Genomic DNA, 16,996 nt, shown 5'->3' on the forward strand with positions numbered 1-16,996 from the left:
ATTTTTCTAAAGTAACTGTACTCTTACTTGAGCAGAATTTTCGGCTACTCTACCCAACTCTGACCAAAATGAAGGACGGCCCATTTGGCTCACGGCCAAGTAAGGACTTGTTTCCTGCCTCAGATATTAGCCTAAAACGGGGAACAAAGGCTACAACCACAGCCAATGAGGCTGGGAAATGAAGAACGGGCAGCCAATCGAAGGACGACAATGGAGAAGACATTCGCATCAGGAGTCGGCTTGTTTGTCTTTGTATTGAAGGACTTTTTTTTTTTTTAGGAGAGAGGAGTCAGTCTGACTCGACTCCAGAGATCTCTGTACCATCTATCTTGTTCATCTAACACGTGCTGCTTCCATATGCAACAGGCTCATAGCGTTTGGCAGAGGATGTGTCAACAGTCAACAGTGAAAACTGCTCTGTTGACACTGGCTAAAGCTTCGACAGTGCTGCGGATTGTTAGTTACCTGTGCATCAATGTTGGCCTCCTGCGCCATCAGCTGATGCACCACGTTCTTAAAGATGTTCAGCTTGTAGTCCTCGCTGATCTCGTGGTCGTCCCAGAAGTACAAGTACTGGGGGTACTGCTGCATCTGCTCATCAAGCAGATCACATCGTGTCAGAAGACACACGCACGCACGCACGCGCGCGCGAGTCTGACGGGCAGCAGCTCACCATGTAGTTGAACTGGTGTTGAGTGCTGGACACGTGTTGGCAGATGTCGTGGTTGGGGATGACCTCAGAGCAGCTCTCACACAGGAAGAAAGTGGACAGGTGGCTGGAAGAGGCGCCCCGACACTCCCACATGGAGCGGAGACCTGAGGAGGAGGACGCGCGAAAGACGAGAGGGGCCGTCGCTTGTCACGTGGGATTGAAATAACGAGCTGGATCAGAGAGGGAGAGAGAGAGAGGGAGAGAGAGGGAGAACAACGACAACTCACCTATGACCAAGTCACAACCTCTGACCTCCAAAGAAAGTGACAAGTTGCTCCGGCAGCAAAGCCTTTCCCCTGTGACGACCAGACAACACAGTCATTGGTGCAAAAAAACCCAACAAAAACACTCATGGTTCAAAGATGGATGGATGGACGGGTGAATGGATAGTTGGATAAAGGATGGATGGATGGAGGAATGAACGGGTAGGTGGATGGATGGCTGGTTGGATGAATAAAGGAATGGTTGGATGATGGGTGGAGGCAGGGAGGGAGGGATAGATGGATGGTTAGATGGATGGATTGAGGGTTGATGGATGGATGATGGATTGTTGGATGGACAAACAGGTAGTTGGGTGAATGGATTCAACTCAATCCATTCAGCTAAGGATGATGGATGGATGGATGGATGGATGGACCATCCCTACCTCGCGATGTTGGAGATGGAGGTCTCTGTGCACATGCAGGATGTTTTGGTCCAGGCACCTCTGCGTGGCTGTGTGCTGCCTGGTTCTGAAGCTCTGCAGCAGAGGTGGAGGAGGAGGAGGAGGGGGAGGGAGAGGGACTCTGAATGTCTGCACGAATGTATAGTCGTTCTTGCAGCAAGGTGAGCATAAAGCATGCAGCGGCAGACTGTGGGCTGCTTTCTATCATTTCCTGTACAGCACCACTGTATAGTTGCAACTGCAGCGTCTGAAACATCTTGACATGCGTTGGGAACCTTTGGAGGAGGAACACAGAATGAAGCAGGCAGTTTGTGCTGAAGGGTCACTGACAGGAAGCAGAGAGGTCAATCTAAAGGAAGGGGGTTTGAAGGAGCTCCATAAAATACCTGACATGTTTCAACATTTCCCATGTGATCAAGCCCCTTTAAACATTTCCCATGTGACCATTCACACATTTCTCCTGTGGCTCACCACATTCATTCTGGCACAGTCACACATGTTCCCTTCAAAGAAAGACCATCTACGCATTAGATCTGTATGTATACGTCCCATTTGGGCACTTGCTAGTGTGGTGAATTCTGCAGGTGGCTTCGAGGGATGTCGATGCTGAAGGAGTCTTCGCTGACACCGACTTGGTTGTGTAAAAACTGGTTTATTTGCAAAGAAGTCAGCAATCAAACAGGCACCATGGAAGCCCGGGGATGTCTCTTGGCCAGGTGTGAGCAACTCCAATGACCCTTTGTTCACATCTCCTCTTATACCCCCAGTAACCCGGGATGAAGATACCAGGAGTGGGGGAGAATGTATACATTCCTTAGTTGCACCCCCAATGGCCATCTGGTTATGATTCGATGGCAGTGAGCAACAACAAGGCCATATATGGAAACAGAGACGCCCTTCGTGAAGGAGTGCAGCAGGGTCACTGCTGAGTTCAAATCAGGCAGTATACATAGGTTCAGATACTACACTAGAAACAGTGTGGACCGCCAGCCCTAATTGCTAATTGATTTTAAAAAAGGAATCTGATTTGAAACAGCCTTAATATTGCATCGACTGTCATTCATTGTCAAAGAGTGTGAGTAACTCACGAACAAGAGGACACATACCTGCCATCCTCATCCCAGCAGCACCGAACTCGGGCTTTGTTTTGGCCACAGGACGGCCGGAATGATGCGGATCGGGACAAAGACCTTTGTCCTCCGAGCTCCTCGGGTACTGACGTCCGTCCGCAGCTCTTCCCATTCTGGCAGCAGGGTACTGATCTGGAGAATTGTTCTCATTCACTTATTGATCTATCTTTTTTTCTTTTAGGAGAGTTGAGTTTGAATCCACCAACTTAAAGGCTTTTAAACGCCGTCGTTTCTATTACCATGACGTGACGAGACATCGCTGGGACTGACGAAGACGCACTGCAGCTCCGCTGCCGCGTTGCCGCGCCTGCTCGCAGAGGCCCGTTCCCGCTGTCTGTTCCGCTTTTCTCTGACGATTTCAACCGCTGCAGTGAAAATAAAGAGGGGGCGATGCAGAGACGTGAGAGTCGCTGGTGTGCCGGAGAACTAAAACTATGACAGCTCCAATATCACAGAGAAGCCACGCAGTATTTCACCATAAATATGAACATCCATCCGTCCGTTTCTCTAAAGTCAATAGGCAGTTGTTGTTTTTAAATGGAGTGTCTTAAACATCCTGTGCCATATGTTATGAGCCTTTGCGTAGGAAAACAGGACGAACATGCAGTAAATGAAGCAGTCTGTGCTACTGGGTTCCTTCCCTTCAGACGAAGCAGGAGGGTCAACTTGACGGGGTTACTTCCCTATTTCCAAGCAAGACAAGTCAATTTAAAGGAAGAGGTTCTTCAGGAGCTCCAGACAATATACAGGTACTACCCAGAAAATGAGAATATCCTGAAAAGGTTGCAGTATTTCTGCAATTCAACTTAAAAGGTGAATGTGACATATTATATAAAGGAATAATATGCAAATCAATATATTTCAAGCTTTTATTTCTTTGGATTTTGCTGATCAGGTCTTGTAGCTTAAAAAAAAAAACAACTCAAATTTTATAATAATTTTCTGAGTTTGTGGGTTTGTGGTTTTAATAAGCTGAAAAACTTCATCAGCAAAGTCACAACAAGGAGCTGCTTGAGACGTCAATTTGTTGCTCTCATCTTTTATGTTAAATCGCCAACTTTTACTTGACATTCTAATTTTTCGGGTAGTACCTGTATGATATGTTCAACATTTTGACCCCATTCACTCTGGGACAGTGATGTGTCTTCCTTTAAAACAGATATCCATCTGTGCATTGGATCTGTGGCGTTGGAGCCGCAGCTTCAGAGTTGCCCACTTTGGCTACAAGACCTCGCTCAGGTGAACCTGGGTGCCCGACTGACGTTGGACTTCTCTGACACAATCAAGTCGGTGGTCAACGAGGACTCCTGCATCATCTGCACAACAACTGCCTATTGTTGTTTTCCGTCCATTCATATGATTTAATTCTCTTCTTCCCAGGCGCTGCTGGTGCCGGCGGCCACGTGCCGCGTCGTCCTCACCTTTGTTCATCTGCATGTCGGCCAGCTGGTTGTACTCGACTGCGTCCACTTTCAGCCTTTCAGCCTGAGAAAGATGTCAGCCGTCAACTGATAAATGTATATATAAATATAATGTAAATATATATATTGATCTTATATTTATGAACACGCACCTTGTTGTTGTGGGGGTCCAGCTCTCTCTCCAGTTCCAAAAAATAGGGCAGTAATTTGTCCAGTTTGCTCTCAGGCAATCTGTCAACAGCCGGGGTAAACTTTCTCTGGCAGGGAAAACAAACAACAAACAAACAAGGGTGTGGATTCAGCATCATGAATAAGCAGCAGTACGGTGCTCGACAGTGCTATCAATTCATTCTTCTTCTTCTTCTTCTCCACTTTTCCTGGGTAGTGTCTGATCGCTCTTGTGTGAGGTGAAAAGGTGAACGCTGGACCTCTGACCAATCAAAAATGATGTTGGCATGTCGATGATCAAGACTTTGGTAATGTTCTCTCCCTCTGCAAACGTGGAGCCAGTGGACGGAGGAGTCCTTCAAAGTGTCCGACGGACATTCTAAAGTACCGGCCAAATTTCACCGGGTCAAATCTGAGCTCCAGGATGGTCGCGTTTAACTCACCATCTACTCTTATAACAACATCTTTTATGGCAACAGGAACTTCAATAACAACTGTTTATAACCGCCGCTTCTTCACCAAACATTTAGTATCTTCCACCTGCGCCGCTGTGTAATCACCTGACCCATATATCCACCTGGCGCTGTGCTTGGACTTCCATTGTTTGGTTAAAAAAAAAAAAAAATTTCCACAATAGGAGTCTTAAGTGAATTCAATTGCTTGATGCCATCCTAATGTGCACATCAACAGACCGCAAACACATTGCACATCCCCTTACGTGCACTCGTGCAAACTGCTCCTATTCTCTGTGCGCCTTTGAAGCTTCAACGTAAAAAACAGAAACTACCCCTACTGTAGGAACCCACTTTTCTTGTACTCATAGATTGGTGATCAAAATAATTCCCATGACAGTTCGCTCTCAGGTGGGTTCGGCTCTGGACTCACCACCCAGTTGGATTTGTGGAAGTAATGGGACACGTGCTTGGAATTGCAAAGCTTCAACGAGCACAGCAGGCAGAAGACCTGCCTCTTCTTCCCGCATTCCACCACCACCAACTCATTAACGCCTGGTGGGGAAATGAACAAAGAAAAATTTCAAACAAATGCGCCTGGTTTATATACATATATATCATTTTTTTAATATATATACATATATATATATATATATATATATATATATATATATATATATATATATATATATATATACATATATTGAAATATATATATATATATACATATATATATATATATATATATATATATATATACATATATTGAAATATATATATATATACATATATATATATACATATATATACATATATATATATATATATATATATATATATATATATATATATATATATATATATATACATATATTGAAATATATATATATATATACATATATATATATACATATATATATATATATATATATATATATATATATATATATATATATATATTTCAATATATGTATATATATGTACATATTGAAATATATGTGCAGTGGCGGGCCATGCATTTCACACCTAGGCCATCAATGTATACATTATATATATATATATATATACATATATATATATATATATATATATATATATATACATATACATATATATATATATATATATATATATATACATATATATATACATACATATATATATACATACATATATATACATACATATATATATACATACATATATACATACATATATATATATATATATATATATATATATATATATATATATATATATATATATATATACATTGATGGCCTATCCGATATATATATATATATATATATATATATATATATATATATATATATATATATATATATATATATATATATATATATATACACACACATTGATGGCCTAGGTGTGAAATGCATGGCCCGCCACTGCACATATATTTCTATATGTATATATATGTAGGAGGTGAACAGGACATACCGACTTCAGGAGCGCTGTACAACGGGCTGATGTCCACCCAGGCTTTGACATTATCAAATTTGCCAGATGAGGGCAGAGCTGCGGCCTCGGGGCTCACGACAGCAGCACCCCGTGGCTTGTCCGTGTTCCTGCGGGGGTCCAACGGCGCTCTGGAAGGACGATGGCCGGGCGGCGGGGGGGCGGGAGGGGCTGTGGCGGCGCTGCGGTACACTGCTTGAGCGTCGCGCTGCACCGGCCTCTCACCAGTGGTGGTCCAGGCTTTAGCCTGATGTGGCGGCTCGTGACGCCACCGCTCCGTGTTACTCCGGTGGTCTGACGGCGTCGTGGGGGGCTGCGGAGGAGCCGCCGGGGGGCCGGTGCGCATTGCTTGAGCGTTGACCTGCCCCAGCCTCACCAGGATGTCAGCCCAGGTTTGAGCGCCTTCATGGCGTGCAGTCTCGGGACGTCGGGGGGCGGAGTCACGCGGTGGCTCCTTGTCCCTGCATGCATCCGACGGCACGGCTGCGGCGGGGAGTTGCGGGGGCTGCAGGACTGGGGGAGGGGCTCCGGTCGGGCTGAGGCTTGAGGCGGCTTGAGCTCTGGGCTGCACCGCCTTCTCGGCGACGTCGGCGCAGGCCGCAGCACGATCGCATCGCTGAGGCGACGGTCGAGAGGCGGGCCGCGGCTCGCCTGGTGGTCCTCTCGGGGGGTGGGTTTGGGATCGGGGGGGGCGCGGCGGGCTCAGGCGTGCTGCTCGGTCACAGGGTGGCGCCCCCTTCTCACCAGAGTGGACCCGGGCCGTCTCCCTTTCACCACAAGGTGGCCGAGACGCAAACTTGGAAGGCTTGCGGCTTATGACAGGGTTGGAAACTGATTGGAGGTTTCGACTGGGAGCAGACCGTCCAATGGAGGCGCCGCTGCTCCCACCGGCGCTGGTCAACCCGGCGTCCGTCTCAGCTGCTTCTGCAACTCTGGCAGTCGAGGGAAGGACGGGCGTCTCAAGGATGGAGGTCGCCGCAGGTGCAGATTCTAGCGGCCCGGCTGAGGCCAACGTGGACACCGGCGTGGCTGCCTTCTCCGACGTGACGGCGGCGTCCTGAATGTATTTTTTCACGTTGAGGGAACAAGCGGCGGCGCTCGGGCTCCTGTCCACCGTCACGCACGATTTCGAGGCGACGGGCCGCACGCAGCTCGGGTTCGTTGCACTGGGCAGAGCCACACTGGAAGAGAAGGCCGCGGTGGAGGTGTTCTTGTCGTTGCTGTAGGATGGTGAAGGCGCTGCATTCTGTTTCGTAGCTTTCTTTGTCGGGGACGGGAGCACTGGCACCGATCCAGAGGTGACCCGGCAAGTTGCAGTGCTGGGTGACGATGCTTCGGTGACATTGACGCCCACATCGTTCACCTGTCCAGAGAAACACCTGCATTAAATCTGGAGCCTTTTTTCTCTCTGCAACATCCACACGGTGCAGGTGAAGCTCCAAGTGACCAGTGCTAAAACTGTGCTTAGACACGCGATGACGCAACACAAAAACCAAAAGAACAAAAACAAACTGAAGTTGTGTGTTTTTGGGTTGCAAATTTATGTAACATCTTTCAGGTATGTTATCAGAGACCTTTGTTCAGACACTAAAATTACATCAAACAGACAATGCTCAAATCAATTATCGACCACCAGGATCCAGAGTGGAGCCCTGAAGGGTCCCGGTGTCGTGACTCACCTGGAGGCGGACCCTCTGATGGTCGCGGACCCTCTGATGGTCGTGGACCCTCTGATGGTCGTGGACCCTCTGATGGTCGAGGACCTTCTGATGGTCGTGGACCTTCTGATGGTCGTGGACCTTTTGATGGTCGTGGACCCTCTGATGGTCGTGGACCTTCTGATGGTCGTGGACCTTCTGATGGTCGTGGACCCTCTGATGGTCGTGGACCTTTTGATGGTCGTGGACCTTCTGATGGTCGAGGACCCTCTGATGGTCGTGGACCTTCTGATGGTCGAGGACCTTCTGATGTTCGTGGACCTTCTGATGGTCGTGGACCTTTTGATGGTCGAGGACCCTCTGATGGTCGTGGACCTTCTGATGGTCGTGGACCCTCTGATGGTCGTGGACCTTTTGATGGTCGTGGACCTTCTGATGGTCGTGGACCCTCTGATGGTCCTGGACCTTTTGATGGTCGTGGACCTTCTGATGGTTGTGGACCTTCTGATGGTCGTGGACCCTCTGATGGTCGTGGACCTTTTGATGGTCGTGGACCCTCTGATGGTCGTGGACCCTCTGATGGTCGTGGACCTTTTGATGGTCGTGGACCCTCTGATGGTCGTGGACCTTCTGATGGTCGAGGATCCTCTGATGGTCGAGGACCTTCTGATGGTCGAGGACCCTCTGACGGTCGGCCCCAGCAACGTGGCCACTCACTTCCTTCTTGGGCTCAGAGTGAGCACACTGGAACTTATGAACTGTACCAGAGCCTAGAATTAAAAAAGTTTGACAAAGAAAGTCCACCATCATTACTGTTGCAAAGAACAAGAAATGGAAAAACTATGCAAATGAAGCTTAGATGTGCAGCTAAAATGGAGAGAATCAGTTGTGATGATGGGATAACAGCAGTTTAGTCACATGTGGAGTTTATACAGCAACAGCAACCCATCCTGATGAACTGATGACCCTCCAACACGCTGCAGGGTCCTAGTGTCTCCCACTCACCTTCACTTTCTGCAGGAAAGTCATGCGACGTGGCGTCCTTTTCCACTTTGACAGGCCACGCCCCCTGTGGTTCCTTGTGGCTAGGGTTCAGACGACCTTCACACGGCGCCTGTGGTGGTGGCTGGTGAAGGGGGCGGAACTTCTTGGGCTCCGCCCCCGTGTCCTCCTCCTGCAGCTGCTCGGACGCGGCGCTCGGCCTCTTTCTGCTCTTGGCCGGAGACCCTCCGCTCTGCCACTCCTCCCAGCCGCCCCCGCCGGCTTCCTGTTTGATCTTCGGCATATCAGCCGCGCCGCCTTCGCTCTTGCAACCTCCAGCGGTGTATGGGGGCGGCTGGCTCACGGGCGAGGCGTCCATCGGTTCCTCCTTGATCCCTCGCAGCGACCAGCACTCTACTATCTTGATCCCCAACGGACTGCCATCTTTTGCATTCTGCTCTTCTTCCTCTGGCTCTTTTTTTATTGGGAACTCCAGGTTCTGTTCCACTTTCACAATACTCTCAGTTTTCACTTCAGAGATATGAGGAACCTTGACCGGGGGAGTTTTGCCGTCTGACGGACTGGTTTGTCTCAGACACTGCTGTGCTGTCTGGCTGGTTTTGTCACTTGTGGGTTTCTCCTCAGTCGTCACTGTTGTCCTGGGCACTGAGAAAGACGGGAGAAAATTGAAAAATGCATTCCTTCATAATTAGAGCCCCAGAGCTTGTTAGATCCACCCGAAAAGAAGGCAATTCCACCAGCTCTCTTTCTAAAGGGTCCGATCTTCACCAGAACCAAGGGATTTTTACCCTATCAGAACTGGGAGATTGCTTACGCCTCCGTCCGGACGCCGACCCTGCTCGCTCCGATGGCACAGCCGGTTGAATAGCCTTGAACCGGTGTTCTGCCTATCAGCCACGCCCGTTACCAGCAGCTCTCCTCTTATGGATCCTGGCTCTTGGTAGATGCGAGGGATGGTTTAATGGCTAGGACGAAAGCCCTGAGGATGGGTTTAATTTCAGGGGCTAGAATAAACGTACAGCGCCGGTAGATGTTGAACACGCTTACTTTTTTACTATAGAAGTCCCAAAAAAGTGATGCCCACAACTTGACTGTCTTTGAAAAAGGGGGGTTTAAAATCAAAGAGACTCAAATTCAGAAACAATTAAAAAAAAAATATCCGAATTAAAAATGTAAAAATAAAATACTTCAATTTGAAACAACAGAGAGAGTAAGGGGGAATTCTACAGCATTTTCTCCCCAGCATGGCGTCGAGAGAAGTAGCCCAGCTGAGTGTTTCACATCAGCCGCTGCTGAGACGCTGTTGGAGGGTGGACAGACGCCAGTGCTGTGTCTCAATTCAGGTTCTGCACCCTTGAGACCGAGCGTCCTCCGTCTGAAGGAAGCGTTCTCAGAGTTCCCAGCCTAGAAGGACGGACCAAACCCCGCCTCCCCGGTAACCACTCGGGACGGACGAAAATGTTTCCCAAGTGATCGATTAAAAGTTGAATAAACTTTGCACGTCAAGGCAGTCTTAACCCCATAATGTAAATTATTTCTTACCAGAAATCGGCCGGAGAGGCCAAATACAGAATTAAAAAAAAATTCTAACGTTGAAAATTGCTTTTATTTAGAAAGTCTAGCAGAGTTTCTCGTGTTTCTTTGAGTGACTTCCTGTCCAGCTTGACGCGTATCGCTCGCGGCTCGCGCACAAAATAGACCAGACGCCGAAACAATTGCTGCACGGCGCGAGCGACCGCGGTGGTGCGTGTCGCTTCGCGTCCGGACTGAACGGCACCATCGGCTAACAAGGATGCCCAAAGGAAGCGGGCTCCATTCAGTCACTTCCGCATACGGTGCTTACCCGGCCTCGCGTTTGAAATGTGATTAAAAAAAAAAAAGCCTTATGGATTGCATTTAACTAATCGCGATTAATGCGTCCACGTTGACAGCACTACAAATAACATTTAAATTTCATTCCCATGCAATTCTTTACTTACCAAGTTTCTTTTTGGGAATAATCAGAGGTTCAAGTCTTCCTGGAACATGCCTCTTCTTTGCAGATGCTAATATGTTTGTTACTGTGGAAGGGGGAGAGGGGCAACAGTATGAGAATAACCAACACAGAGGTTTAGTTACATTTACAAAACACTCTTAGTTACTTACATTTCTGATAAGTGCAGGACACGCTGATGGCTCTCTCCAATTCCACCACCTGTAAAACAGTTTTGAAGCACATATTGAGGTGCCCAAACTGAAAACATTATTTTTATTCAAAAACAAAAACAGAAAAAAAAAACAACTAAAGAAGTCTTAATTTATTTTTACGCATTTATTTATTTATTTATTTTACGTTTGCATGCAGCACCTTCTGGGCAGCCTAGTTGTACTTCTCCACCCGACTCTGACGCAGGCCTCATTAGAAGTTTACACTTGGATCCCACAAGTCTTTCAGAGATGAGAGCTAACCTCTACAACTGAACTGCGTGCCGTACCTGCATGCATTTCCTTGGGTGAAGTTGCGCCGCTTGTTGAGCCAAATCCAACATCTCTGCGGCCGTGTTTGGATTTGCCGAGGTGGGGTGAAACTTTTTCTGCACCAAGAAACACACACAGTCACACTTTTGTGAAGGAACGTCTTCTGCTCGGGGTTCTCTTTGTATCATTTAACTACGGTGATCCCCGACGCACTACATCGAACCACCGCACCAAACATTACAAATGTAAATATGGCTCAAGGCTTGCTCGCAGATGAAAGGTTTAATGGCAGGTAGAAAATCCAGATACAGGCAGGCAAGTTGAAGGAAACCCACCGCGTTGCATCACTGCTTTCGCATTACCACAATGTCAATGTCCCTATTTTCAATCTAATAAATGTAAGCCTGAACACTTTTATGCAGACTATGATTTGTGGGCATTCCTAATTCTGAGCAGAAGCTAACACGATGAGCAAAGGCAGTCGGTCTCTCTGAAAGAGGCACCCAACAGTGGCTCGGAGTCTTAATAGAAACAGCAGGCCGGTGAAAAAAAAAAATCGCAGGGATGAGGACAAAACTTACGAGAAACGTCAGGACGTGCTCTCGACTGAACACGTGAGCGGGCAACTCCGGCCTCGCCAGCCTCCTGTTGCAGAGCAAACACAGCGAGTCCAGGCCAAATTCTTTGCGGCTGCCGGAGACACCGTACTTGACGAGGAACTGCTCACCTGCAGCGACGGGAGAAGTGGCGCGTAAACGGAATGGGAAAAAAAATCCCAGTCGTGGACCTGGGAGCAGCAGCAGCCACCCGGCACGAGTTAATGTGCGTCCTTGCTTACCGAGCAGAGGGAAGCTCTCGTTGTCCTGGAGCCTGCTGAGCGTTTCGCATCGCGGGACTGCACAGAAGATGGAGAAAGAAGAAAATGTACAAAAAAACCAAAGCTCTGTCAGTTTGACTTTTTAAGGATTGGAGGGATCATATTATAATATTCATTCATTCATCTTCTATACCCGCTTATTCCTACTCTGGGTCACGGGGGTCTGCTGGAGCCTATCCCAGCTGTCTTAGGGTGAAGGCAGGGTGACACCCTGGACCAGTGGCCAGTTCATCGCAGGGCCACATAGAGACAAACAACCATTCACACTCACATGCACACCTACGGACAATTTAGAGTGTTCAATTGACCTCACATGCTTGTTTTTGGAGTGTGGGAGGAAGCCGGAGAACCCGGAGAGAACCCACGCAGACACAGGGAGAACATGCAAACTCCACACAGAAAGGTCCCAGGTCCGGGCCCCGGAATCGAACCCATGACCTTCTTGCTGTGAGGCGGCAGCGCTGCTAACCACTGCGCCACTGCGTCGCCCCATATTATAATATCATAGAACCAGTTATACAACCATTTATTAATCACTAGATGACAAGCTATGAACATGTGAGCCAAAATGCATGCGTTATGCAAAACATGCTATGCAAGTTCTCTACAGGAAACAAGCTGAATGGGCCTCTGTGTTGTGGGAAAAATAATAAAGAAGTCTGCAGGACCTTGCAAAGAAGGAACAAACTTGTACATAGGTTGAAGCGTTTACACAAGTGGCACTAGAGGGGTATCTGCATCCTCTGGCTACCCAGACACTCGCGGGCGGTTAAAGGACCAGAGTATCTTCGTCATCTTCACTCCTCCAGTTCATCCCAAAGGGCAAACAGTCAAACGTTAACAGAAACTAGACAAGATATGAAAAAACTTGTCCAAAGCATGTGCCGAGAAGTCACGAGTCAGACTGAAAACCTTTCAGTACAATTTTTCATTATACAGTAGTTGCCAAACAGGAACCAGCAGGAACCGTGCCCGAATAAAAAAAAACAAGAGGACACACTGGCTGTGTCTCAATTCAGGGTCTACATCCTTCGTTGGCTGGGTCCTCTGAAGGACCCGCTGGCCAATGGAGGACGACCCCAAAGCCCGCCTCCCTGGTGACCAAATGGGACGGTCTAGCCTTAGGCTTATTTGTCGTGCTGGCCAACCCCGGAACTGACGTTTTTATAGCATCAAGCTAACCATTGGTTCATGTTGGATGGTCAAATCAGTAAAAACTGGATATTTTTTTGTGAAATTTCAATACTAGATGCCGCCATTTCAGCTGACTTCCCAGGATGCTTTGCAGCAGCACGCAAAGCATCATGGGATACAGAAGTCTGCGAAGGATAGTAGCGGCTGTATCCTTCGAATCGGCTAAAAGGAGGACGCATTTGGAGCATCCTTTGAATTTTAGTGAATTGGGACCGGCCTTCGCGCAGTGCTATGATGTAACTGGCTTTCAAATGTAGGCTTCGAAGGCTGCAGAACCTGAGTTGAGACACAGCCAATGACATATAACCGGAACAGTGTGTTGGGAATGAAAGGGGTTTATAGCTCCTTTTTCCTTTCTGCCTTTTCTTTATTTTTGTGACTGGTTTCCTATGGAGGAAAATAAGGAGGTGTGGTTCAGCTGTGGGCGGGGTTATGTCACTGAGGTGCACGCACCGATGGTACTTGATAAATCTGTCAATGTTTCCTGGCACAGGAATTGCAAGTTTGTGTAATGTATTGGACTGGTCAGGTCCACACTGGACGATGTAAAGGAATAACAACGCCTGATATGGAGAAATACAGCAAGGTCATCATTAGTTCACAAAGTACAAATGCTCATGGGTCTGGATAAATCAATGAGAGTTGGCCAACACCGAAAGAGGAACTCAAGCACAAACTGTAAGACAGTCAAACCCCCAACCTGAACTGTTATCTCTAAACAATGGAATCTTTGGGGGGTGGGGGGGACAACTGTGTTTCTTTTATCTTTCATTGATTTGTAATTAGGTTCAGCTGTCACCATTTGGGCATTGTCTCTCATCACCTAAAACTAACACCTTTTGACTTCCCTTTGAAATGTTGTGTGTCTCAGTGCGAGAAGTACAAAGGTCTAGGTGCTTTATTGTCACGGGAAAAGAACCCCTGGTGGCCAAAAGGTTCCCAGATGGGATGGCATCTCTTTGAATCTGTTTGATATGTAATCTTTTAGAAGTGTCTCTGTTCTGAAGCAAGCGTTGCACCAAAGGAAAGACTCGGGGAGCCAGTGCAGGTTTTTCCGAACATGTGCAACAGTCACACTGTTGCTGCCGGTCACTGTCCAAAGTGCTGATGAACTAACGCGGTCTAGACCAAGTGCCAGAAGAAAGAGATGACTGGCAGGGTTGGACTGGGGAGAAGATCCAACCTACAGCGACGGCAGAGGGGTTCCACGAGGAGTTCCCGACGAGGACAAACTGGCTGACCAGGTTGCATTATTGGGGCCTTGTTGCCCCGTCACACCAAATAAAAATGTTGATGGAATTAACTACATCCATTACAATGTTCGACGTTTAGGTAATTACACTGAGGCAGGTTTCAGAGCCGTCCACGAGCAATTGGCTGCCACCTCACTCATGGCGTTCCAGAATCGCATATCGCTCGACATGCTGCTGGCCGAGAAGGGAGGTGTGTGCGGGATGTTTGGGGAGCAGTGCTGCACATTCATTCCAAACAATACAGCTCCTGACGGTCGGCTAACCACAGCCACTGAGGGTCTGAAGACTCTCAACAAGAAGATCAACGAACATTCTGGGGTGGATACGTCAGTGTGGGAGCACTGTCGACATTGTGTGGTTGTTGTTGTTGTGTTCCGTGTATTCGTGCACTGATCATCATACTTTCAATGCTGACAGCGAATCGTATGGATTGTCTAATCTTTTTCCCGAAGACAACGGGCAACGAAGGCACTTCAGAGTGAGGTGGACGGAGAGTGACTGAAGTTGCCTGCCGTCTCTGCTCTCCTCGCGAGAAAAGACATGCTCGGCTCCTGTGTGTTTCTTTATTATTGTATTGGTAAGGTTAAACATGTTCTTACCTTCCTGCTTTAAGACCACAAGGTGCAGCTGCAGGGCAGCCATCACTGCGGACGACCAGAGCGCAGATTTGAGTCACTTGAGCTGATATTTAACAAGCGTCGCCTCTCTTCAACCACGTCTGAGGATCATTTCTTACCTTTGCGGAAATTCCGCGTTACGTTCATTAACTTCCGGCCGGGGATGTCAAAGACCTAAGAAAATAAATGAGATGAAGACATAGATTGAATAAAATAAACAGGCGCATTCCTTTAGGCTGTTGCTCTTCGTGCGTTTTTGAACTAGCAACAGAGGGGATTATTATTTTCCTTCTGGATTTTTTTTGTTCACCTTCAGTGTCTGATCCAGACCTCGTTCCTTCTCCTCCTCCAGCGCCATCGACCGCATGACTGTCACATTCAGCGTATTCTCCCAGGCAAAAGGCAGACGCCAAGGATTCTGGTAGAGCTGAGGAAGGGAAAAGCAAAGTTTGATTAGAAAAGAACAAAATACTCAGAGAAATAACACCTAGCTTTCTACTGTTATCTTTGTTTTGTATTTTTTTTTTTAAAGGTTTGGCGACAAGTTGGAAAGAGGGGCAGCGAGCTCACCAGTGTGTGGATGAGATGCTGCTTAGAGGCAAAGTGCCGCTCTAACCCCGACTCGGGGAAACACTCCTCGCAAGCAAAGCACAAGTAGAACGGGTCGGTCTGAGCGTCCGTGCTGATGCACGACACCACCGTCGAGACGCCTGCCACACATCCAGGTTTTGGAATTAGGCCCATTTTAGTTTTAACGACCGAAAAGGACGACTGCGACGATAAGAAACCAGCTGAACTCACCGATTAACGGTTGATTGTTCTTCAGGCTGTTGCTGATGAACCGGTACAGGCCGAGCGGGGGCGTCCAGCCCGCCACTGAGGAGCAGGAGAAGATGGGAAAGAGGAACACACATGGTTATTGCTTCCTCCGTCTCAACACAAAAGGTGTAAAACGCACAATGAAGAGCTAGAAGTAAATAAAAAGAGAAAAAAAGACCCACCATTCACCTCACAGTTACTGCTTGTTTTTTCACCTGTGATAAGAGGAGGAGGCAAGCAACCACACGTTACATCACACGGCAAATATCAAATACATATTAATGCAAAGAAAGAAGAGGAAAACAATGATGAAGCTACCTTTGTTGAATAATTTCTCCAGAGACTGAAAAAAAAAACCAAAAAACAATAAATCGCAATAAGCAAGATGATCAATCTGACAAAAATATGTATTATAAATGGCATAATGATGATGATAATAATAATAATAATAATAATAATAATAATAATAATAATAGTAATGTACCTTTGTGTGTATTGGCATTTTTACGTGTGCAAAAAATTGCATGTCGTTCTCGAAGAGGATGCTGCAGTCCTGCATCAAGGGAGGCAAACACACATGACGCCAAAGCACAACAAGAACATGCAAACTTTGTGAAAGTCTTAACCGCTCACCTGGCAGCGAACTTTGCAGCTGGACTTGGGAAGTTGAGGAGCAACCTCGCATCCTGGAAAATAACAGGAAACAACGTACAGTGCTTGAGACGGAGCCTCTCCGCAGTTTGAACGTGCTACAAACATTTAAATCAGCCAACTGGCTCGCAAAGAGGTAGCAGAAAAAAGAAAATTACATAAAAATGTCCAGAAGACATTTGACATCAGTGGGACCAGTTTAGTGAAGCTTGTTGTGGAAAAGAGCAAAGCTACCGATGCAGAAATGCTGAGTAAATAAGTCATTTAATGAACATGTAATAAAGGATCGGATATCTGAGGCACAAACACAGTACAACCAAAAGAACAGATGCAACAGGTGCAACAGCTCCAATGAATGCGAGTGCAAGTGCCAAGAGGGAAGGAAGAAGAAAGTCTTTATGCAGCAGGACCAGGAGGGGACAAGATAAGGGAGAAGGAGGAG

General features: G+C 47.1%; 1 protein-coding gene across 3 annotated transcripts in view; it reads right to left on the bottom strand.

Moving 5' to 3' along the window:
* Positions 1 to 16,996, bottom strand: part of LOC142881818 (uncharacterized) — a 34,355-nt gene that overhangs the window by 4,309 nt on the left and 13,050 nt on the right. For all 3 annotated transcript variants that reach the window (XM_076016129.1, XM_076016128.1, XM_076016130.1), the window contains 27 exons: positions 16,537 to 16,589; positions 16,388 to 16,456; positions 16,222 to 16,246; positions 16,086 to 16,118; positions 15,886 to 15,960; positions 15,655 to 15,794; positions 15,395 to 15,511; positions 15,204 to 15,258; positions 15,067 to 15,111; positions 11,982 to 12,038; positions 11,725 to 11,870; positions 11,161 to 11,259; positions 10,832 to 10,880; positions 10,666 to 10,746; positions 8,690 to 9,331; positions 8,366 to 8,454; positions 7,706 to 7,789; positions 6,009 to 7,389; positions 4,981 to 5,102; positions 4,080 to 4,184; positions 3,928 to 3,991; positions 2,746 to 2,871; positions 2,483 to 2,638; positions 1,359 to 1,451; positions 940 to 1,008; positions 674 to 816; positions 466 to 591 (listed from right to left, as the gene is read on the bottom strand). In XM_076016129.1, coding sequence (XP_075872244.1) covers positions 466 to 591; positions 674 to 816; positions 940 to 1,008; positions 1,359 to 1,451; positions 2,483 to 2,638; positions 2,746 to 2,871; positions 3,928 to 3,991; positions 4,080 to 4,184; positions 4,981 to 5,102; positions 6,009 to 7,389; positions 7,706 to 7,789; positions 8,366 to 8,454; positions 8,690 to 9,331; positions 10,666 to 10,746; positions 10,832 to 10,880; positions 11,161 to 11,259; positions 11,725 to 11,870; positions 11,982 to 12,038; positions 15,067 to 15,111; positions 15,204 to 15,258; positions 15,395 to 15,511; positions 15,655 to 15,794; positions 15,886 to 15,960; positions 16,086 to 16,118; positions 16,222 to 16,246; positions 16,388 to 16,456; positions 16,537 to 16,589 — 4,244 coding nt within the window. The remainder of the gene's footprint in view (positions 1 to 465; positions 592 to 673; positions 817 to 939; positions 1,009 to 1,358; positions 1,452 to 2,482; positions 2,639 to 2,745; positions 2,872 to 3,927; positions 3,992 to 4,079; positions 4,185 to 4,980; positions 5,103 to 6,008; positions 7,390 to 7,705; positions 7,790 to 8,365; positions 8,455 to 8,689; positions 9,332 to 10,665; positions 10,747 to 10,831; positions 10,881 to 11,160; positions 11,260 to 11,724; positions 11,871 to 11,981; positions 12,039 to 15,066; positions 15,112 to 15,203; positions 15,259 to 15,394; positions 15,512 to 15,654; positions 15,795 to 15,885; positions 15,961 to 16,085; positions 16,119 to 16,221; positions 16,247 to 16,387; positions 16,457 to 16,536; positions 16,590 to 16,996) is intronic.

The sequence above is a fragment of the Nelusetta ayraudi genome, unplaced genomic scaffold, assembly GCF_046127955.1.
Source record: "Nelusetta ayraudi isolate G7.1 ecotype Tasmania unplaced genomic scaffold, CSIRO-AGI_Nayr_v1 ptg000219l, whole genome shotgun sequence".
In the NCBI taxonomy this organism is placed as follows: domain Eukaryota; kingdom Metazoa; phylum Chordata; class Actinopteri; order Tetraodontiformes; family Monacanthidae; genus Nelusetta; species Nelusetta ayraudi.